This window comes from Paralichthys olivaceus, chromosome 3, assembly GCF_024713975.1.
Source record: "Paralichthys olivaceus isolate ysfri-2021 chromosome 3, ASM2471397v2, whole genome shotgun sequence".
In the NCBI taxonomy this organism is placed as follows: Eukaryota; Metazoa; Chordata; class Actinopteri; order Pleuronectiformes; family Paralichthyidae; genus Paralichthys; species Paralichthys olivaceus.
Genome location: NC_091095.1, coordinates 21,486,738 through 21,510,468, shown reverse-complemented (window position 1 = coordinate 21,510,468; position 23,731 = coordinate 21,486,738). Strand labels below are relative to the sequence as shown.

The 23,731-nt window shown below is 46.2% G+C and overlaps 2 protein-coding genes and 1 long non-coding RNA gene across 3 annotated transcripts; 1 reads left to right on the top strand and 2 right to left on the bottom strand.

The window, feature by feature from the left end:
• Nucleotides 1-442: 442 nt before the first annotated feature.
• Nucleotides 443-8,519, bottom strand: zbtb11 (zinc finger and BTB domain containing 11). The gene is made up of 10 exons (XM_020080688.2): nt 6,427-8,519; nt 5,333-5,574; nt 4,987-5,218; nt 3,897-4,906; nt 3,506-3,823; nt 3,009-3,423; nt 1,797-1,914; nt 1,557-1,715; nt 1,286-1,461; nt 443-1,216 (listed from the first exon to the last, which is right to left on the bottom strand). The coding sequence occupies exons 1-10, from the start codon at nt 6,734-6,736 to the stop codon at nt 690-692; spliced, it is 3,507 nt and encodes a 1,168-aa protein (XP_019936247.2). The 5' UTR covers nt 6,737-8,519; the 3' UTR covers nt 443-689.
• Nucleotides 7,322-10,046, top strand: LOC109625371 (uncharacterized). Its single transcript, XR_011240673.1, has 3 exons — nt 7,322-7,461; nt 8,624-8,711; nt 9,844-10,046. It is a non-coding gene; the product is annotated as an uncharacterized lncRNA (long non-coding RNA).
• Nucleotides 10,047-18,457: 8,411 nt separating this feature from the next.
• LOC138407248 (calphotin-like) lies at nt 18,458-22,779 on the bottom strand. Its single transcript, XM_069522490.1, has 2 exons — nt 20,668-22,779; nt 18,458-20,343 (listed from the first exon to the last, which is right to left on the bottom strand). The coding sequence occupies exons 1-2, from the start codon at nt 22,130-22,132 to the stop codon at nt 18,722-18,724; spliced, it is 3,087 nt and encodes a 1,028-aa protein (XP_069378591.1). The 5' UTR covers nt 22,133-22,779; the 3' UTR covers nt 18,458-18,721.
• Nucleotides 22,780-23,731: the final 952 nt, after the last annotated feature.

The window sequence follows — 23,731 nt, the reverse complement described above, 5'->3', positions numbered from 1 at the left end:
TTTCTTTACTTTTCAAATTGAAGTCAACGAACATTTGTCTCTTTATTAGTCTTTCTTTTCCTGTTGGTGGAGCCGCAGGTTCTAAGATATCCAGAGGAAATAAAAGGTTTGTGCAGTAACGCTGACACTAGGGAGAGTCATTAGACCCACAGCCATGACAACTGAGAAATCAGGTTTTCTATAGTGAAGTCTCAGCTGTTCTGTCACCAACGACAATGACAGATGGTGTGATTAAGTGGTTCTAGTGAGAGACTATTCTGACATTAATCAAATAATTTCTTCTCTTTCCCAATTGAAGTAGTCAACCATTTAAATCTTTATTAATCATTTAACAAGTTTGTTGGTGGATATACTGAATTCCCACAGCCATGAAGGCCACAGCTGCTCCATCGCCAACAGCAGCGATGAAGATGTGATGAAATGATGAAGTGAAACGTTCATGTTGTTTCTTACGTCTATATTTATTTTTGCCGAGTGTCAAATTTCATAGATTCAAGAATTAAACTTACTGTTACTGTTTGTCACTATTTACACACAACACAAGTGTGAGTGTGTGCAGGAACACAGCTCATCACACACAGCTCTGAGCTGAACACACACTTATTACATTATGTACATTTTCAGAAAAATAAGCATCTTTTTACACTGTTACACAAACACTGTTTGGTCTGTGTGTGTGGCAACCCTGCTCACTCCACTTCAGCCACGTGAGCCACCTCCACCTCCATGGTCTGAATCATCTCGGGGGCCTCCTCCAGTTTGGAATCTGTGAGGGCCTGCTGAGCCAGGACGTAGTTCACAACCTGCATGATGCCCTGATCTGACAGCGTGGCCACCGAGCCGTCGACCTGCGTTGCATCCCCGGCCTCCACCGTCTCCTCCGTGATCAGCACCGTCTCTATCTCCTCTGAGGGCTGCTGCTGGGCGGGGCGGAGCTCGGGAGGCAGGTCGGACGCCAGGATGCTGACGGCGTGCTCCACCTGGGTGCCCTGGTTGTGGAACTGGAGGGTGTCCTTCTCCAGCATGATCTTTCCGGGCAAGTTGTCGCTGTGGTACTTGGCCATGTGTTTGCGTAGAGTGCGCGCATCGATGTGGGCCTCCTGGCACATGGGGCACACGTACGGCCGCTCTCCTGTGTGTGTGCGCACGTGACGCTTTAGGGAGCGGGCGTCGGCCCAGGCGACGCCACAAGTCAGACATTCAAATGGCTTCACTCCTACAGAGAGAAAATAATCAGCAACTCATTTCTACGATGGCTCACAGACACATGCAGTTAGGGCCTCACCCTGGTGGTTGTTGACGTGGCGTCTGTACTCTCGCAGCTGAGTGAACTTTCTTCCACACTGCTCACACTCCCTCTCCAGGTTCTGCTTTACTCGCCCCTTCTTCCCGTGCGTGGCCTTTTTGACATGTCTTCGGAACAGAGCCTTCTCAAAGAACTCCTTCCCACACACGTTACACCTGAGGACGCAAACACACGTGTTTAATATGCAGCAATGTTCTGGGCACCGTGTTCACACAAACAGGACATGGACCGTGAGTCCTCTGAGACTTACTTGTAGGGCTCGGCGACGCTGTGGGACTTGACGTGGGAGTACCAGTCCTTCTTCCAGCTGTAGCACTTCCCACACACTTGGCACTGGAAGGGCTTCAGGCCCATGTGCTTATTCATGTGCTGCTGAAGATCTTTCGCTTCATAGAACCTCTTGTCACAGCTGCAGGACGGATTGAAGTGGAATCAGTGAAATGTATTTATATCGTATGGTCTGTGGATGTGAAGGTGAACAGCTACTCACTGAGTGCAGGCGATTGGACGGACGTCAGGTTTGGGCTGGTGCTTCTTCATGTGTTTGCTCAGAGCTGAGGCTCGAAAGAAAGTTGCTCCACACGTGTTGCACAGGTACTTTGATTCACCTACAGACAATATTTCATGGTAAACGGTGGAAACGGTCTCTCGTTAGTAGTTGAATTTACAGCGATACTGGAGACATTTGTAGAAAATTAAAGGGTCAGTTCACCTAAAGGTCCAGTTTAGGTGAGACCTAAGATTTAGGTGAAAGGGATCAATTGGCAAAAAAATGTTTTAAATAATTCCAGTGATGTTTTCACTAGTGTGTTTCAGCTTAATTGTAGTAATTGTGTTTTTTCTTTAACCCAGAATGGGCCCTTTATATTTAAATACTTTTTCATTACAAAACATGAAACCTTTTGGGGAGGGGTATTCAGCTAAAGCCTGGACCTTTAAATAATAATACAGTGTATATTGCATCACTTGATCAAACTTTTCAGTCTTGACTGTGGAAATGATGTCTGGTTACACCTAAAAGTCCTCATCGTTCAAACACAGGAAATAACCTGTGAGTCTGGACAACAAGTGTCTGGACAGACCAGTAACGTTTCCACTTGTTTTTCTTCTGTCTTCAATTTGTCAGAAAGTCAGAACTATCCAAAAAACGTTCTCTCACAGCAAACAAACCGAACCATGCTTCAGTTTGTTTCGGACAGAGACCACATCTTTCAGTCAGACTGTTGACTGTTGGTTTGGACTGTTGGTCTGGACCGTGATCCTTTCACACCTGTTATCTTGGTTCAGACCGAACAGAAAGCACATGATCTGTAGAGATTTCCATTTCATTCATTATGCTGACAGCACAACAAACCTCCACTGTACCGAGGTGCTGGCAGGAGAAATCTGAAAATTGAACTAAAACCATCTGCATGTCAAGACAGGAAAGGGAAAATATGTTTGGTGACCTGACACTTAAGGGTCAGGTGTTTCTTTGCCTCCAGATCACTCATTACAGTCAATCACAAAATATGCACCACAAAAATAGCAGTTGAGTATTTTCCAGAGTAATCTGTAGGTCTCAAGTACTTAACGTACACGAACAGCAACATGGCCTCAGCCAATCAGACACAAGAGTTTTCAGAGGCCTTGGTACAGCTGTTCTATCATTTGGGTGAACTGGCCCTTTAATGTAAGTGAAGTTAAACCAGTGTGTACGGACCTGTGTGCAGACTGGTGTGCTCCTCCATGCCCCTCTTGCTCACGAAATACTTCTTACAGAATTCACACTGGAACTGTTTGGTGACGTCGTGCAGCGCCCGGTGCATCTTCAGGCTGTGTTTGTGGGCGAACGTCTTGCCACAGATCCTGCAGGAGTGAGGCCGCACGCCCGTGTGAGTCAGCATGTGGATCCTCAGGGAGTACAGCTTCGGTAAGGTCTTCCCGCAGATGTCGCACACAAACTCTCTTTTGGTGTGTGGCAATAAAGTCTTGTTATTCATATCGCCGCACACCTTCCCCCCAACGCTCTGTTTGTCCAAGAGTTTGGTGATGGGCACCCGCTGGCTCCTCTGCTGCTTGTGTCGGGCGAGGTGGGCGCGGAGCGAGGCGGCGTACTGGAACTCCTTACTACACAGCTGCACAGACACACAAACATCGTGGTGAGAAGCTGCTGTGTAAACAATTACATGCACCGTGACGACCAACACCCGTACTTACGCTGCACTTATATCCAAGAGCTTTCTCGTGTTTTAATGAGTGCATGATGAGAGAGTAGCGTCTTTGGAAAGACATGCCGCACTCAGAGCATGTGTACTCTCCTTCCACAGCGCCCTCTGTTGGAGGCTCATCTTGGCTTGTTCCAGTCTCGGCCTCTGCCGCCGCAATCGTCACAGCTTCCTCCGTGCTGACCTCTTCGGCTGCCACGCTCTCCACAGCGCCTGTCTCTGGTTCCGCCCCGGACTCAGGCGCTCCTTCAGCTGGAGTCTCTACTGGATGCTTTGGTGGTCGTCCCCTCTTCCCAGGCCTCGGACCCACCTAGAAAGACGTTTATATATTTCAGCAATTTTCTCACGTTTAACAAAATATATGATGGAAATGTGCAATGTACCTTCGGGGTGATGGCACGCGGTGGGGTAGAACTCTTCTTTCCCTCCTCTTCATCCTCAAGCCCCATATGCAGACGAGCATAACCGCCCTCAGCCATAGAGCGCTGCCGTAGTCGTCTTTTGCTTGGGTCATCCGACGTCATCTCCTGCTTGTCTATGTGGCCTTCATCAGTAGAAGGATCCTCCTCCTCTGGTAGCATGGTCACCTCTTCCTCCACCTCCTTCTTCACTTTGGCCGGACGCCCTCGTTTGCGTTTCTGGGGTGTAGGTGCTGATTCCACCTTCTCCTGCGGGGGTGCTGCTACTTCCGCAGTGGCTGCAGATGCCAGTTTGACCACCTCTGTGGGGCTCACGCTATCTGTTTCCATGTTTATGACAAAGGCTCCTGCTTCAGCGACTTGCGGCTGCTCCATTGCCAGGCAGGCCGACACCACAGCGAGCGACTCGCTGGCTCCGGCCTGTCCGCTGTGGGTGACCACGGTCATCGTCTCCCCATCCATTTCTTCTGCACTGCGTGAGATCAGAGTGACAGTCTCTCCTGGCTCAGCCTGCCCGCTGTGTGCGATCAGAGACACTATTTCATTCTCACCAGCCTCCCCTCCATCCACTCTGTCTCCCTCTACAGCCTTAGTAACATCAATAGGCTGCTGGATGTACGCCTCTTTGGATGGTGCAACAAATGCCAGGGACTCGGCCGTTACAGCAACGGCACCTTGGGTGACCACCACCCCGTTGTCAGCCTGTATGGCCACCATGTAAGCATCAGACTCGTCCTTCACACCCTCCTGAGGAGCCGGCTGGCTCGACACCACAGTGTGCACGTCTCCTCTTTGATACACCGTCAGCTTCTGCTCCTCCACCTGCTTGTGCACCGACTCACATATCAGCAACACCTCTGTCATCAGTAAATGCCTGGCGAGGTTAGCGATTTCTGCCATGATGCAGAAATTAAACGTGAGCGTGGAGGTGTACGCAAAGTCCAGCAGTGGGAGGAAGCTAACTTTGCTGAAACCTGGAGAGAGAGGAGTGAAGATTAAAACAGAGCCAGGGCGCAGAACACTCAGATACAGAGATGGACAAACTGGGGCTCACCAGAGAGGTCTACCACGGCTTCATGCGTTGATACTGCCCCCTTCTCAAAAAACAGCTCGTGGAAGTACTCGCTACACGCCGCTAACACGGCTTTGTGCGCCCGGTACTCTTCTCCCTCAATCAGCAGCGTGATGTCACAGAACTGATTGTTGAGACGCTGCTGGTTGAGTTTGTCCAAAATGGTTTGGCTGTGTTTGGGCAGGAACTGATTCACCTCTCCCTTACTGTCCACCTGGAGAGAGAAGACACACAACACACACACAACAGACTCTATTAACACACTCATCTGTACCGGAATCAAAGTCACAATGCTGACAGCGCTAACACAATCATAGCTCAGACTTACAAAGACCAGTTCATGCTTGGCCGTCGTCTTGCACTTCACATGAGAAGATGAGTCCGTGAAGAGTAAACCCTCGACTCCCTCTTCTTCCAGTTCATCCTCCTCTTCTTCATCATTCACATTTGCAGCCGCCCGCCGTTTCACTGATCGGGAAAATGGCCGGGGTCCAGAGCTGTCATCAGCAGTCCGCTTGCTCTGACAGTGAGTGCACTCTCTGATGTAGTCTTTCACATGCTTCAGGATTGCTGAGGACGTCATGAAGAGGACAGTTCACTCACTGAGACAACCAACCATGATGTTTCTGTCTTAAGAGGCAAATGGTTTTTATTCTGTCCACTATATTCATAATAATTTTGTTGTAATCAATGTATTACCTCTACCGAGCAGGTTATGGTTTGTTCTACGTTTGTTTATTTGATAGCAGGATTGTGCAAAAACTACTAAACTGATGTGCATTCAATTTCGAGGAGGAACTGGGGATGACTCAGGGAAGAGCCCATTCAATTGTGGTGTGGATGTGGATCAGGGCCACTTTCTTTAACATTGTGCGATACTGCGTTTTGATTTCTCAGGAAATCATTTATGGATGTTGATGAAAAAAAACAGTCATGTCTAGGGGACTGATATTTTTGAGCGTGTGCACTTTGGGGCAGATCCAAATAAAAATCCAGATCTAGTAGATTTAAATGTGCAGAGGTTGGCTCTGTCTATCTGAAGATTTGCAACAGTGACAGTCCAAACTACAGAGATCATTTAAGTACAACCACAGAAGAAGAAATCATAACCTTATTGACTCTCAGGGAGAGGAATCAATTTTTACGTAACTTTAAATTGAATCATGTGTGTTTAGATATTCTTTCCTGCAGATTTCCATCCATCACAACCAGCTTCGTCATTACAAATAACCACAACAAATAAATAGTAAAACACAAACCACTTGAGCTAACCACTAGATGGAGCCAGATCGAACATGTGTGTGATGGAGACAACAGACTAAAGTACATGTGTCGTGCACAGGTTTGTGTTGACACCGGCTCCCCGCCTGATCCCACCGACTCCCGGGGACCAGGCCCCCGAGGCGGGCCTCGGTGTCTCACCTCTCCACCAGTACTTCTGGGAGATGTATTCCCACGTGAGCTGCTGGTTCAGGTGCTCGCCGCCCTCCATGATGTGCGCCTGCTTGATAAGTTCCCTCCTGCGGCCGTCCTGCAGCACCACCTCCAGCTCCGTGAATTCATCCTGGCCCTTCAGGCGCCGCTGGTAAAACAACGTCCCGCTCCTCACCACGTAGCAGGCGGCGGCTTTCCGGATTTTTCTCTTGGTGTTGCCGGGCGTCCCCGGTGCGTACGGCTCCCGTTCATCGGTCAGGTAGCGGATGATCGCCAAGTAGCTCTCCTCACACGACATGTCTCCGCCGAGCCGCGGCCTCCCTCACAGTTCCGGGTTTCTCTGGAAGAGGTGAGTCCTTTCCCGCTCATGTGCGGTGAGATTTGAATTTTATAAACCCGTCAGGCCGGAAGTAGAGTGAGTGTGAAACACCACAACAACATTTCGATTTGTTTCCAGGGTGGAACTGCAGTTCGTTACCGTCAGGGAGACTGGCCCGAACAGACAAAATGGCTGCTGCACAACCGGATGTTGCGTCAGCATCGGCGGAAGCACATCGTGCCCAACATCCACCGCAAGAGGGCGTGGTGTCCAAACTTACAACACCACAGAGAAACAACAGTCAAATATTCCATTATACTTATTACTCATATTAGAATTACTACTAATGGACACTTAAGTATTACTTTGCAGTCTAATGCAACTTAATTAGCTTTATTTTACTTTCCTTTTTAATTTTTATTACAGTATCACACTCTAATATATATTGTGTTTAAAGCATTAAGTTAATCTGGAGCAAACTGGCACAAGAATTTCCAGTTGGATTGATAAACTTAATATAACTCCTTAACCTCTTAACTTCACTTGCTGGGAGTCAGGCCTGTGTGTCTCAGCCTAGTGATTGCTGTTGTTTGTCTCCTTCTGTAACAGGAAACACATGCACTCTGCATAATTGCACACAAAGTGCAAGTTAAGATACAGATGAGTGTTCAACAGCTGAATCATCCTGCCAATATAAGACAAAGGTATTTAGTCATGGGCTCCTCTATATAGGCTGTTAGTTAAATATCAAACGAAATGTAATAACTCCAAATACATACTGACAGAAAAGAGACAAGAGAGCAAGATCACAATAACTTAGCTCCCGTGTGACCTTTTAGACTCATAGAGTCATGTTCATCAGTTACTGTTTCTGACCTTCTTACTTAGTCACTGGTCAGAATCTCCTTTTTCTTGTCCAAGTTAAAATCCAAGGAAGATAAATATTTTTTGCCTCCCAGCTGTGGAATAGTTTACCTCTCGCTGTGAGGGTTTCCCTCACTGTAGGCTTTGTAAATCCTTTCTCATTTCCCTTTCAGTCCACACAAACAGTTTCTGTTTTAAAATGGAAAAATCAGGTTTACTTTATAATCTTCAGTCAAGTTTCTCAAGTAGTTAAAATGAGTAAAGTGAGTAAAGTTGGATGTTTTGATTCACTTCCTGTGTGAAAGTATTTATTGTATGTCATTAGTCAGTATAAAAGCAAGTCACTGGAAAAACACCTGTCAATCTTAATGTGAAAACAATGCTTGTTGTTTATATGTCCTTCGAAACCCTGCATAAATATCTGGTGCTCTGGAGATCAGCCTGACATAAGTGTTGATGCACTCACTGTTCCACTGGTGGAGATAAGTCATTTTTCTGTGCAAAACAAATTTCACAATATCTTCAAGCATCCCAAGTGTCAATGATCATCTCACGTCAGTGAGGCTTTTTTAAGAAATTAGATTAAACAAACAGTTCAGCTGGATTTAAAGAGGACTGAAGTGGTGTAAGGAGGTCACCAGAGTCATTGTCTGGGAGTCATGAATGTGTGAACAAAGTTACACATTCCAGTCTGAAGCAGACTGGTGGACTGTGCCGCTTCAGCTAACTTGTTACAAAAACCCAAATGTATTCAGTTAACAAGTGAGACAAAGCAACAATGCCTAGATTTGGAGAAGAAGGCAGTAGCACATGTTTTGATCTTTTGCTCAGTAGATGAAACTAAAAGAGGGAGCATGAATCAGCTCCACTTCTCACACACACAGATGAGCTGAAAAAAAAAAAACCACTGATCTTCTGCATGTGCTGAAATGTGTCTGAGGGGCACAGCAGAGTCTGTTTACATGTGGACACCTATGACAATGAGTTTTTTCATTTCACCAGAGTGTCAAACAGAATTACGGGAGATCTGGAGGGACGGGACGATGCTGCTCATCCATGTGTCACATACCAAACTCGCCGGCAGACACTGGTCAGTGATGTGTTTCACCACCGCATTCCAGTTCGCACAGTTACACTGACTGCAGCAGCGACAGCTTGAGAATGTCATACTGAAATAATACATCGGTCCCTGCTCGTCACATTACAAACCTGATGGACACTCTGTGGAGGGCTAGTGTTTATTTACTGTTGCCTTGGGAGTGAAGAGAAAATTGTCAGAGCTCTAGATAATGAGGAGGCAGAGACTCTTGTTCACTTCTATGTCCACTGTCTCACTATCAGACAATTCACTTGCTGTCATTTTAAGACACTCACTTCTTTTTCCAGCTGCTCCAGGATCTGCCTCTGTGGCGTGAATTCAACTCTGACCACAAACCTCAAAGCTCAACCTTTAACTCTACGGCTCTTCTTTCATCCTCAGTTATCACAAAGTGATTCTTAACCTCCTCTAAACATATATAAAGAAAAAAACTATTTATCATACAATCATTATTTCAGATCTTGTTGCTCCCATCTTGTTTTACTTCCCAAACAGAGCCGATCTGTTGTATTGAAGTTCCTCCTTCAATGAGGCGGAGGTTTGTTATTCTCGGTTGCTGTTGGTAACATATGACACACATTGCAACACATTTCATTTTTTCAGTCAAAGTATAAAAACACAGAATATGTAGACAATCACCCATTAATAGACAATACAATCTAGTTTCACAATGCAAGATCAGATAAAATATATGAAATTAAATTAAACATCAGTCACATTTATTTTATTAATTATAAAAAAAGAATGAATAAATGTTCAATACTAACAGGTTAAAAACCCCAGGGTCAAAGGAATAATTCTTCAAAGTAAAACTCTGTGCTCTCACTTTTAGTTCTTTGAAAGTGTTAATGTTTCATTATCAAAGTTGGGGAGGACCTAGAGAATACTTACCAAATAATTTATAAGGGTATATACGTCACTGGCAAAGAGGTGATTTTCCTTCTGTCATCGCTTCTCCAAGATAAAATACTTCACTTGTATTTTGAATGTAATCTGTGACAAAATCAAACGTCTGTCTGACAGAGCAGCCTCTGTCTACTATTTACATATCTGCTCTGCACACCTTGTCACTTCCTCCTGCTGAGGTATTTATCTCACGTTTATTCCTCTCCCTTTTGTGCAGGTGTGCTGCTACGAACACACAAGCTTCTGTGACTCCAACAGGAGGAGTGGTGCATGTCTGAGAGGTAAAACATCCACAGATGCTTTTGAGCAGAGAGTTCCGGGATTTTGCTCGACCACAGAGTTCAGCTCTTCTAAAAGCTGAGAGCTTGAGGGAGTTTTTTTTGAATACTAACATAAAATAAAACCACATTTCATTCCAAAGCATCAACCTCTGTGTTTTGTTTCTGGTTTTAAAAAACACACAATTCAGTCTTCAGCAAAAAAAAAGCAAACAATGTTTTGAACTTCATTGTTTGTTTGTGTGTTTTACATTGAATATGATCCGATATATAACTTTGTTAGGTCAGTTATGGAGTTTGTTATTTTCATTTTAAAAGTCACTGCTCTGCAATAAAACCTCCCACAGTGTGTGTTTTTGAAGCAATAATATAAATCGTCACACATTAAACTTGATGATTGGATGAACACTTGTGGAACGTTTGCTTCACATCACCTCAAAGTGCCTTGGATTTCCCTGCTCAGGGCTGTGTTTAGGTGTTTGTTGTGATCAAGTGATAATCTACTTTGGTGCAGAGTCCAGTTGTTACATGCCAGAAAAAAATGTTTCTGTCTCTATGAGCTCTATTTTTATCACACTGTCAACTTGTATTACACTGTCAGAAGTCAAACCAGTGGGGAATGACCTGACCTGTGTCCTCCACAGATTTAGGTATCACACTGATGTCCTCTTCCTGTCCTGTACTAATCTCTTATCAGCTTTTTATCTCAGCGTTATTCCATGTCTTTAAGGTTTAAGCTGAATTTGTCTTTCTGACACTGTTTTGTCTTCCCCATGACATGATGGAGTTTTGTGGTTTGCATGTATATCTTATTTCCCACGTGCATTTGTAAAAAAAAATGCACGTGGGGGGAAAAAAATAAAAACCTTTATGATCTGCCATCTTTCTCCTCTCATTACCCACTTGGATGGCATCATCCCAAACTTCATCACTTTATTAATCCCATAATTGCCGTTCAGGCGTCTTCTTCTCACAGTTGTCCATTCTGACTTGAAAGCCTGTTTGTCTCTCGGCTGAACTGGAATAACTTCTCTCACTGCTGCTACTATCGCTACGGATCTGATCGTTGCACAGTGGCAGTGTTGTAACAGTGACACATGTTAATGTATTATCTCAACTCTCTCCCATGCAAAGCCAAAATGGTTCACGCTAATGTTCCCCTCATACTTTAACCTTGAAATGAGAGCGAGTGAACATGGCCCCAGGCATTTTACAGCAGAGAAATAGTACTGATCAGTGCCCCTATTACCCGCATGGTTGGCCATTTAGCACTTCATTGTATATTTGCTGTTGAATCTTTTTCCACTCTCAGTTGAAGTACGCCAGTATTGAGTGTACACAGAAGAATAAAGCCTTTGAATTCTCGGTTTATCCTTAAGCGAAGGTTTTGACCTTGATGCAAAATGGTCAGGACTTTTCAGACATTGTATATCTGAGATAAAGTTTAATGTCCTTGATTAGAGACCATCTATTTGTTCATGTAGACTCCATAACCTTGTAACTCCATCACACACCCAGTCAAGGCAGATATGACTGTTCACCATGCGTCAGGTTCTGTTGGAAGTTTCCTCATGTTAAATTCGTTTTTTGTGTCCACTGTTTGCATAGTATGGGAACTGTTTAGTTTGAAGGTCTTGAGCTTATTCAGCAAAGTACAACACAGTATTGGGGCCATGTTGAAGAATTCTGAGATTTAGAGAAGACATTAATATATAAGTATAATATGTGAATAAAGTCATAATATCATGAGACTGAGGTCCTAATATTAAGAGAAAGATAATCTAAAAGAATAAAAGTGGTCATTTTTGCTACTTGTCATTTTACAAGGGAGATATCACAGGATCAGTCCGTCAACTGCGTTAATGTGAGGAGCGTCTCATAAATAATGAAATGTGTGGTATTGTGGCACACCAAAAAACGAAATGTAGACATTTCACAAGTACAACAAACTTGACGGTTTCTTGAATACTCAGAAAAGTGGGTGTTGGTGTTTCTTGCTCAACAGTTTAAATCTGAATACTTACACCAGAGGTGGGAAACAATGTAAATACCTGGTGCATATGAAAGAGTGGGAGATGCAGTTCAAAGGAAATTATTGGTCTGAGGTTTGTAGTACATCTGTGACTTCAATTTGCTGCCAATTCTACTCACTGTCCTGTTACACTAATGGCTCTGAACTGTAGCTTAAAGGCGGTCAGAAAGATCTTGTGTCTGACCCAGACACCTGAACAAGATAAAGGAGTCTGTCTGCAGAAGGACAAACACTGGGGAACCAGGGAATAGGAGACTTCCTTATCTTTCATTGTCTTGCTCTTGCTGTGCCCAAGGTCAGATATAGTTGATAGAAAGCTTGCTACGTTTTTCTTCTGGCACTGGAGTATTTTTCCATTACAAGCTGCCTCTGATGAAATCTCTGTGCCAGCAGTAATGTGCAGGACACAGGGAGGATGCAGGCTCACCTGTAGATTTAGATCAGACTCAGTAATAGAAGTGGGAGAACATTTTTGTGTCATATTTAACTGTTTCCATCAATCACACTTAGAGCTGCTGAACTTAGAGTCAGTCAGTCTGTCAAGGCAGCCGAGCTTTGCAGCACAGACGCCATGAATGGATGACGATGATGTAAGAGCTCACAATCACGGCTCTGCTTATATCACCTCTTAGTTATCCTTCAGACCTTTGTTGTCTGGCTGGCTACGGGTGAGTGATATTTTACGGGTATTTTTAGCCAACTGGCTGTAATGCAGCCACTGAGCTTGTTTCCCGACAAGACTTAAATCGCCCTGTGCTCTTTAGGTGACAGGGAAAAACCAACAAATCATGCTTTCTGAGACAAGAGGCCAGTTCAGTCAAAGCACACAGAGGGAGTTCGGAGAGAAATCAATGAATTTTTTATCACTCAGGGTTCATGATTCATGTAATACAGTTGACATTTAATACAATTACACATTAAAGGTTAGAGGCACTTTGAGAAGACAGGATGCATGTACAGGAGCCACAACAAATTATTACAACGATTGAAAGTTCACTAAAGAAGATAAGATATCAGAATCAGAATCAGAATTCCTTTATTGTCCCAAGATTGGGAAATTAACAGTGTTGCAACAGCAAGATAATCAAACAAGCATGAAAAGTGAAGAAAATAAAGTAAAGATAAGTGTGTTAAAATAATAGTCTGGTATTCTCCCACGTTTGAAGTATGAAGGCAAATCTGGACACACAGATTTTGGTTTCATAAAACATACTGAGTCTAATCTGCAGATTTAACAGGTCTGCTGTTTGGAGTGCACACGTTAAGTGAAGGTTTTTTTGAGTTACCAGTTCCATGGGGTTGCTACTGGAGTTGTCTGGCTGGCAAACAATAGGAGGTCGAGCTGCTGCAGATTGGACAGCACCATGTTTGTCATAATGGGGACTGTGTTTTATTACTGATGTTTAATTATTTGTCCTTGGTTAACATTAGGTAGCATTATAGTGGCATGTTTTGTGGTTATTGTACTTTGTTTAAATGTTATTTTGTTTTAGTCTGTCCTCGTCTGTGTTTGAATCAGCCACTTTATATGTTTCCCCATGTCTCAATTTTGTGCTGCTATATTCTTTTCAGTGAGGTTAGTTCTGTTACTTTTACCATTTTATTGGCCCAGAATTACTGTTGAGATTTTTTTGTGTGCCTTTCTTATGTACATTTTTCTCTAGTTTACCTGCTTGACAGACCTTCATCTCACTTTCAGCATTAATTTAAAGAAGTAGTGTAATTTACCATAAACAGAATTAAGATATCTATACTTTAAACTCAGAGCTATGCTTCTCCAGGCTGCTGCTTGGCAAACATACTTGTGTGTTGTTTGAATAGTTGGATTTTTTTCACTTACTTTGGTTTTTGTGTCAGTTTCAGACCCACCTGACAGCAGCTGAATCAACCAATCAGCTTGCTTAACATGCTGAACATCACTGAGATTTGGATGAATGTGTTTCAGCTCCTCTGTGAGCCTCTCTGACCTTTACTCACCTTGCTTTGCTCTCTGTGTCTTTGGAGAAACACAACACAGTCGATGGCATGTGTCACGGTATCTCATGCTCCCAGTGTATAATGGTTTTCATAATACATTTTCTGCCAATAAAAGCACAAACAATTAGTCAGTCCAAGGCCTATAGCTGACTGAAGTATACGTTCTTGCAGTTAATGGAAAAAAATGAGAAAATTTGTCATGTCAAGAACGTGTCCTGTGTGTGCATTGTGATGTATTTTCTATACCCTGAGAAACTGCGGGAGTGTATCTAAACTCCAGGTCACGGTTGGATTCCACACGACTAAGACACAAGCACATGCTCGATGGTGTGAGAAGAGCCTGTTATGGGTAACACAAAACTGTTTGAGTCCTGCTCTCCTCTCTGCCTGGGCCTCTGGCCAACACACAGATTAACACACTGGCAAGCTCCAGTACATCTTTTACACTCTCAGTCTTGACCTTTCACCTGCAGCGACGTACAGTAATAATGCCTGCCACCACAAAGACGCTGCTCTCTGTGCCACCGCCATTGGAAACATTGCGGTGTAACATTTCCCGTCAGACTGAGTGAGTGGAAACCCCAGATCCTGGCTTACTCGTCATTGATCCATTCAACTCTCTCCATCACAGACCATAAAGCGGCTAATTTATTCTGCGCTGTTTCACTACCAGGAACTCACCAGTGAAGAATCCAAGAGCAATAATGATGCTTTTGTCTGGAGGTGCGCTGCAAGCACAGAAAGTGAGAAAGCCAAAGGGAAGGCTGGGACCCAGTAGGTCACTGAGCTCACCTTACACCTCTTGTTCCCACAATGTTTTGGCTGCCTTCCCAAATCACAAACTTTTTCTTTTGCTGTGCAGACCCAGAGGGGAAAAAGTGAGTTAGCTGTTATTCTTAACTTTAAATCACAACCAGCTTCTAGTATCTGACACCATAATTTTGTAATCACAGGACGAACACCAGTTGACTGTGTAAACAAGTGCAGAGCTCCCTCCCGAGTCCTCAATGCAAAGAATCTTTCCCAAGAGTCAGCAACTGGGAACTTTAACTCTCGGGAAGGAGAGAATTCCCACCAGCCTTTTGTTCATCTTTATTCCTGCAACATTACTGTTATTCATCAAAGAATCCACGTGGCTAGAACATTCATCCTCTTGGAGATTGTAGTACATCAACTGGACTAAATGGTTTGTAAAGTGAGATGTTAGATGTAACTGAACTGCAAGGACCTGCTTGTCAAGGCAAGATGAAGACTTTTGCTCTCATTTGTGACGATATATGACCTCATACTGGAGCAGAGCAGAACCATGGATGGGGACACACCTGTGCCGTGCCCAACAAGCCACAGGTTTACACATGCTTCTTTTTTGCATTGGACATGAACAAACACCTCTGTCGTTGTCAATCGTACACCTCAAAACAAGAGGTCTATACTGTACAGAATGTACTTTACATGTCAGCACATGTGGGCCAGGCCCTACTAAGGTAGGCAGTTGGCTGTCTGATGTCCATGTTGTGTTCATCCTAAGGCAGCTGATAAAGCAACAGGATGTTAATCCACCCTCTTACTAATACAAAGCTGCATTAATGAGCATTAAAATGCATCTTTGCTGAATTCAACTCACCTTTGGATTCATGCTGCTACAGCTGGACATTGTTGGGTGGCTCATATTTTCTGAGTGTGACACTGACATTACTTAGTGAATCTTTACTGCACATCACCAGGAGACATGTGTGTGATCTCATTCCACGTCCTCCCAGTCAGATCAATGATTGATAATGATCTTGTAAAGCATTAAGTCTGGAGAGTCTTCAGAAATTCACTGAGCAAAAGCTATTTTTAGCAAAACTTCCACTGACTTGCTAATATGTGAACAAAACATATTTGAAAAGCCCCCAAAAAAACATACTTACCCATATTTTGTCATGTAGAGATATGTTCAAAAGTTTTCACATGAAGTATGTAATAGTCCATGATAAAGTTCTGAAGGATTGTTTTTTAGGATTATTTAGATTAAGCTCTTTTATTTTTTTCAAGGGTATTTTTTGATTCTATAAGCCCTAAACATAAAAGTTGCTTCACCTCAGTTGTATGAGCATAGAGTCAGAAATCAAAAAAACAGATAACTTGATTGAATTCTCCCTTTAAATTCCTGCTATAGTCCCTGTATGATGCTGTGTAAACATGCTATGAATTCACACCACCAACTCATGTCTTCTCAGAAAAACAGAGCATTTCTTCAGTAAAAACTTGGTCACACTGAGTTGTGGTGGGTCTTTACCCTGCACTGCGCCCCTTGTTGTCAGACATGAAAAGAGGCAGCTGTTTTTGTCCTCAAGTGAGAGCAGTGAGAGCAGCAGAGGCTCCCTAAAATAAACAGGCTATCTGTGCAGTCCCAGGGCCGGGTCAGGGTCACACTCCATGCTGCTCGCTCACTCGGGTTCTCCCTGTCCGCGGCCAATCACAGCGCTTCACTTCTTTGCTGGCAGAGAACAGATCACGTCTCTTGAATGAAAACAGTGCACTAAGACCATGATCGGTCCCGAAGTTTGAATGTTTTTGAAAAATGACTCTGCCTGATTTGACGTCTTTGACGGGGTCACCTTGTGCTGGAAATAAATTCACGTATACTTCTTTCCCTTTCATTTTATCATCAGCTAATTGATTTAGGAAGTAAATAATTTTATATTATACCATCACATTTTAATAAAAGCTCTGCAGTGGATGTAATGCTGTGCAATGTTATATTGAAAGTTCAGATTGTAGTTATGAGTATACATTATTGTCTTACTAAGTTGTCCCTTGTGAATGCAGTGGTAGCCAAAACTTTACAGGTGAATTTATTTCTAAAAAATATTGGACGATATGAAATAGAGCGACAGCGATGCTAGCGGTTCTGTAAAGCTATACACAGCAGTGCTTTGAGCTAAACGCTAACATCAGCATGCTCTCAATGGCAATAGTTACACATCACAAACATACAACATCTTTTGTAGGTATACTGTTCACCATGTTCATCATCTAAGTTTAGTATTTCAGTATGTTCATATTTTATATTTAGCACTTAACACAAGGAGCAGCTGGGGATAATGGAAATGTCAATATTGTTGAAGGTGTTTGACATATGCAGCACTAAATAAAGACTGGGGGAGGCACAACTTCTTTACAACTTTGTTTGCATGTTTTCAGCAGTTTTATTCATGAGAGGTATTACACTGCTTATAGCACAGTGGCCCTGAGGGATCAGTTTAGTTCAACTTAAGACCAAAGTATGCAAATAGACAAAGAGTCTGGTCTAAAAGTGGTTGTGTGACAACTATCTCACCACTGCCTCCCATCATAGGGTACAAACATAATAATGAAAGGGTTGATTGTAATGGATTGTCATTGTGTTTGCAGGAATTAAAGCACATGAAAGCACAACTACTGATGTTACATCAATGTTATGTACAACTGCGGTTTTACCCTCTGTAACAGGTCAAAGGCTGTATCCATACTATGTTTTAATTTGTGAAAAGCGTTTTCATATACGATCTCTATCCATGCAAGCTTTTTGGCTCCGTATCAGCTTTAATTACGTGACATTTACGAGTTTTGGTGCTGTGTTCAAATTTACATTAGAAAGAGTTTTCATCATGAATGAAGTAGCCTCTCATTCTTATGGCTGCACAGAGGCCTCTCTGGATCACAGCTATTGAACTGAGGCATTCATTACAGCAGCTGGCTTCAAGTTCAGAGGAGAGAGAAGGACGCATGCAGGGATTGGCTGTAAATACAAAAACATAAAATGCTCTGAGTGTTTGTGTACTTGACCTCATGTCCAAGTTCTCTCATCGTCAGTTATAGTTGATGTTCTGTCGTGTTTTCTGTCCACGAACATAAAAAATAATAAATAATAAATAAAAATGTGCAATGTAGACCTTTTTATTAAGATAAAGATATTTCACATCAAATTGAGACACAATGAGGGTTGCCTTTGAATTAGTAATAAACCACATACCATTGAATAATGACTTTCAGTTGAGTGAATCATAAAAACACTGCTCATTATCCCAAGAATTAAACCTGCCTGTTTGCTCAGAGAGCAGAATCACTGCTAACACAAACAGTCTGGTCAGAGCTCTGGATTTTATGAAGTCTGTGGAAGGTTTTACACTGATATTAGACATCACAATGTCAAGGTTCGAATGGGGGGTGACGTGAGACGGGGAGGACCAAAACGCAGAAACTAAATAAGGTTTAACAAAAAGTGTATTTATTTAACAAAAGGTCTACAGGAAAACAAAAGTCGCACTCAAAAAGCAGAGTGGAACACAGAACAGGGCAGGATATAAACTTACGGGGTAACGTGACGAGAGCTGACGGGACACATGAACAGACAGAACCAGAATCTCGAAGACGGACAAGACCAGACCAGAAATGACGATGACGAACCAACAACCACAAGGGGGGAACACAAAGACTTATATACACACTGGAACTAATTAGTAACTGGGGACAGGTGGCACAAGACAAACAGGTGAACCTGATGAGGGCAGGAAGTCAATAGGTGAAAACACACAGGGAGCAAGGCCTACAAAATAAAACAGGAAACACTGAACAAACTTATTAACGAGAACAAAATACAATAACCAAGACAGGGATGAACACGGGAGAGGCACAGGGTGAAACATAGCGAGGGACAAGGAGGGGAACACAGGAGAGGGACAGAGAACAACACAGGAGGATCAGAGAGTGGAGCACAGAGGAAGGCAGAAGGGAACATGAGAGGAACACTGAAAATACATAACCGTGACAGAACCTCCCCCTTAAGGACCGGATTCCAGACGGTCCAAAACTGAATTTAAACGAGGACTAAACATGAAACTGAGAGGGGTGGGAATCTGTAACAGAGCACGGGGCTTGACCCAGAGGCCAGTCAAAGTCAGAGCACGGGGCTCGGGCGGGCGACCCGGAGGCCGGTCAGAAACTGACCCCGGGGGCTCGGGCGGGCGGCCCGGAGGCCGGTCAGAAACAGAGCCCGGGGGCTCGGGCGGGCGGCCCGGAGGCCGGTCAGAAACGGAGCCCGGGGGCTCGGGCGGGCGGCCCGGAGGCCGGTCAGAAACAGAGCCTAGGGGTTCAGGGAAAATCAGCTGCTTCTGCAGTCCAGTCATAGGAAGTTCTGGGGAAGATAGCAGCTGGGGCTGCTGCTGTGACACAGAAGGCTCTGGAGAAGATAGCAGCTGAGGCTGCTGCTGTGACACAGGAGGCACTGGAGAAGATAGCAGCTGAGGCTGCTGCTGTGACACAGGAGGTTCTGGAGAAGATAGCAGCTGAGGCTGCTGCTGTGACACAGGAGGCTCTGGAGAAGATAGCAGCTGAGGCTGCTGCTGTGACACAGGAGGCTCGGGAGAAGATAGCAGCTGAGGCTGCTGCTGTGACACAGGAGGCTCGGGAGAAGATAGCAGGTGACGCTGAGGCTGCTGTTGTGACACAGGAGGCTCTGGAGAAGATAGCAGCTGGGGCTGCTGCTGTGACACGGGAGGCTCGGGAGAAGATAGCAGCTGAGGCTGCTGCTGTGACACAGGAGGCTCTGGAGAAGATAGCAGCTGAGGCTGCTGCTGTGACACAGGAGGCTCGGGAGAAGATAGCAGCTGAGGCTGCTGCTGTGACACAGGAGGCTCGGGAGAAGATAGCAGGTGACGCTGAGGCTGCTGTTGTGACACAGGAGGCTCTGGAGAAGATAGCAGCTGAGGCTGCTGCTGTGACACAGGAGGCTCTGGAGAAGATAGCAGCTGAGGCTGCTGCTGTGACACAGGAGGCACTGGAGAAGATAGCAGCTGAGGTTGCTGCTGTGACACAGGAGGCTCGGGAGAAGATAGCAGCTGACGCTGAGGTCGACACTCAGGAGGAGATGACCGATGACGCTGCTGTCGCTGTCCCGGAGAAGACGACAGCTGCCGTCGCTGCACCGGAGGAGACGACAGCGACCGCCGCCCCAGCTGTGCCGGCGCCAGCCTAACCCTCGACCGTGGGACAGGAACAGGAACTGAAACGGAGCCCGGCGAGACCCGCAACCGTGGAACAGGACCAGGAACTGAAGCGGAGCCAGGCGAGACCCGCATCCGTGGGACAGGAACAGGAACTGAAGCGGAGCCCGGCAAGACCCGCAACCGTGGAACAGGAACAGGAACTGAAGCGGAGCCAGGCGAGACCCGCATCCGTGGGACAGGAACAGGAACAGGAACTGAAGCGGAGCCAGGCGAGACCCGCATCCGTGGGACAGGAACAGGAACAGGAACTGAAGCGGAGCCAGGCGAGACCCGCATCCGTGGGACAGGAACAGGAACTGAAGCGGAGCCAGGCGAGACCCGCATCCGTGGGACAGGAACAGGAACAGGAACTGAAGCGGAGCCAGGCGAGACCCGCATCCGTGGGACAGGAACAGGAACTGAAGCGGAGCCAGGCGAGACCCGCATCCGTGGGACAGGAACAGGAACTGGAGAGCTGCTCGCCGCAACCCTCAGCCGAGGGACAGGAACTGGCGAGACGACTGCTTGAACCCCCAAACGTGGGGCAGGAACAGGAACTGGAGAGCCGCTCGCCGTAACCCTCAGCCGAGGGACAGGAACTGGCGAGACGACTGCTTGAACCCCCGACCGTGGGGCAGGAACAGGAACTGGAGAGCCGCTCGCCGTAACCCTCAGCCGAGGGGCAGGAACTGGCGAGACGACTGCTTGAACCCCCGACCGTGGGGCAGGAACAGGAACTGGACAGCCGCTCGCCGTAACCCTCAGCCGAGGGACAGGAACTGGCGAGACGACTGCTTGAACCCCCAAACGTGGGGCAGGAACAGGAACTGGAGAGCCGCTCGCCGTAACCCTCAGCCGAGGGACAGAAACTGGCGAGACGACTGCTTGAACCCCCAAACGTGGGGCAGGAACAGGAACTGGAGAGCCGCTCGCCGTAACCCTCAGCCGAGGGACAGGAACTGGCGAGACGACTGCTTGAACCCCCGACCGTGGGGCAGGAACAGGAACTGGAGAGCCGCTCGCCGTAACCCTCAGCCGAGGGGCAGGAACTGGCGAGACGACTGCTTGAACCCCCGACCGTGGGGCAGGAACAGGAACGGCGACCTCCGAAACCGGAACGTGGGTAGCATCTGCCGGGACCCCCGACGCTGGAACGTGGGTAGCATCTGCCGGGATCCCCGACGCCGGAACATGAGTGACGTCAGCCGGGACCCCCGACGCTGGAACGTGGGTAGCATCTGCCGGGATCCCCGACGCCGGAACATGAGTGACGTCAGCCGGAACCCCCGACGCTGGAACGTGGGTAGCATCTGCCGGGATCCCCGACGCCGGAACATGAGTGACGTCAGCCGGAACCCCCGACGCTGGAACGTGGGTAGCATCTGCCGGGATCCCCGACGCCGGAACATGAGTGACGTCAGCCGGGACCCCCGACGCTGGAACGTGGGTAGCATCTGCCGGGATCCCCGACGCCGGAACATGAGTGACGTCAGCCGGAACCCCCGACGCTGGAACGTGGGTAGCATCTGCCGGGATCCCCGACGCCGGAACATGAGTGACGTCAGCCGGAACCCCCGACGCTGGAACGTGGGTAGCATCTGCCGGGATCCCCGACGCCGGAACATGAGTGACGTCAGCCGGGACCCCCGACGCTGGAACGTGGGTAGCATCTGCCGGGATCCCCGACGCCGGAACATGAGTGACGTCAGCCGGAACCCCCGACGCTGGAACGTGGGTAGCATCTGCCAGGATCCCCGACGCCGGAACATGAGTGACGTCAGCCGGGACCCCCGACGCTGGAACGTGGGTTGCTTCTGCCAGAATCCACGATATTCCGAATTGAAGTTGCTGCCTGTTAACTGGTGGAGATGGATGGAAACTGAGTGAGGGGGCTCCCCTCCGGCGCCCGCCTCGCGCCGTAGCGTTTCTACGCAGACTACGGGGGTCACCAAAAGCCAGGCGGGTGCCGAGGGAGGGATCTGCAGGGGGAGTTGGGGATGAGAGGATGTCCTGTAGTCTCCTCTCAACGGTCACCAGGTGCGGGACAAAGTGGCTGACCCAGGGTCTGTCCTTAAGCCAATCCCGCACCGGTGCCATTTTCTCCAGGAGCTCTTCACGCTGCCGGGTAACTGCGGTGCTCAGCTCCTCCACCAGTGAATCAAAATAAAAAACCTTCCTATAAAAAACATAAAGCTCTGCTTGGTCCATTTCTGGTTGGTTCGTACTGTCAAGGTTCGAATGGGGGGTGACGTGAGACGGGGAGGACCAAAACGCAGAAACTAAATAAGGTTTAACAAAAAGTGTATTTATTTAACAAAAGGTCTACAGGAAAACAAAAGTCGCACTCAAAAAGCAGAGTGGAACACAGAACAGGGCAGGATATAAACTTACGGGGTAACGTGACGAGAGCTGACGGGACACATGAACAGACAGAACCAGAATCTCGAAGACGGACAAGACCAGACCAGAAATGACGATGACGAACCAACAACCACAAGGGGGGAACACAAAGACTTATATACACACTGGAACTAATTAGTAACTGGGGACAGGTGGCACAAGACAAACAGGTGAACCTGATGAGGGCAGGAAGTCAATAGGTGAAAACACACAGGGAGCAAGGCCTACAAAATAAAACAGGAAACACTGAACAAACTTATTAACGAGAACAAAATACAATAACCAAGACAGGGATGAACACGGGAGAGGCACAGGGTGAAACATAGCGAGGGACAAGGAGGGGAACACAGGAGAGGGACAGAGAACAACACAGGAGGATCAGAGAGTGGAGCACAGAGGAAGGCAGAAGGGAACATGAGAGGAACACTGAAAATACATAACCGTGACACACAATGTTCAACAGTTGAGGAAATTCTCAGGGTGTTCTGTTGAAAACTGAAGCAGGTTTTCATCAGAACTTAAATTCTTTTGTATGGGGCTTTGTTGCCATAAATCTATTCTCTTAATTATATGAATCAGACTCCAAAAATGATTGTAGCAAGGAGACGTCAGCTTTGTGGCTCCTCTTATGAACGCTCATTACAGCCAGGGTGAGTATTGTTTTGAGAGGATCATTTTTCATCCTGCTGTAATGAAAATGTGTTGGAGGGCAGAGCGGATAGAGTGGGACAATATATCGCCCATATTTTCCAGCTCAGGAAGGAGGCTTCCACCACAGGGACAGTGGATCTCTGTGGGCAGGAGGCCTCTGCAGGCGTGTGGCGCGCCACCGGCCACTGGCTCAGGGGACAGCTGTGTTACGCTGCAGTGCTTGGCCCTTTGCCCCGAGACAGCAGTTGCCATAAACAAACAGTGCTGAAAGCTACTGGCCCAGTCCCCAGCTCTTTATAAGACGGTACAGCAGGCCTGCTAACCTTCAACCAGCTCACTCCATTAAGTTTGAATAAGGCTTTAACAGCACATTGGAGAGTGGTGCTGGTGAAACACCATGCTTGTCCTGTCCACAATGAAAATGAAGACAAAGTGGCTAATGGACACTATTTTGTTTCTATATTTGCTGTTACTGCTCACCTTGAATTCACATGCTATTGGGAAAAAAAGACGTTTCATTTTTGGAATGTTCACAGGAACATCATGCAGCCAAGTCAAAAAGTTGGAGAACATTTTGTTACACAAGCAAAGCATTATTTACAAAACAGCCCTGACTCAAGGTCCTCTTGCTAATTATTTCCAGAGCTTTCAATTGAGTTTGTTCATTTGTTAAAGAGATGGATTTGTTGACGTACAAGCATAGCAGTTTCTTTTTTCATCCTGAGCAGTTAGTTAGTGGAGTAGTTCCGTTTGTTT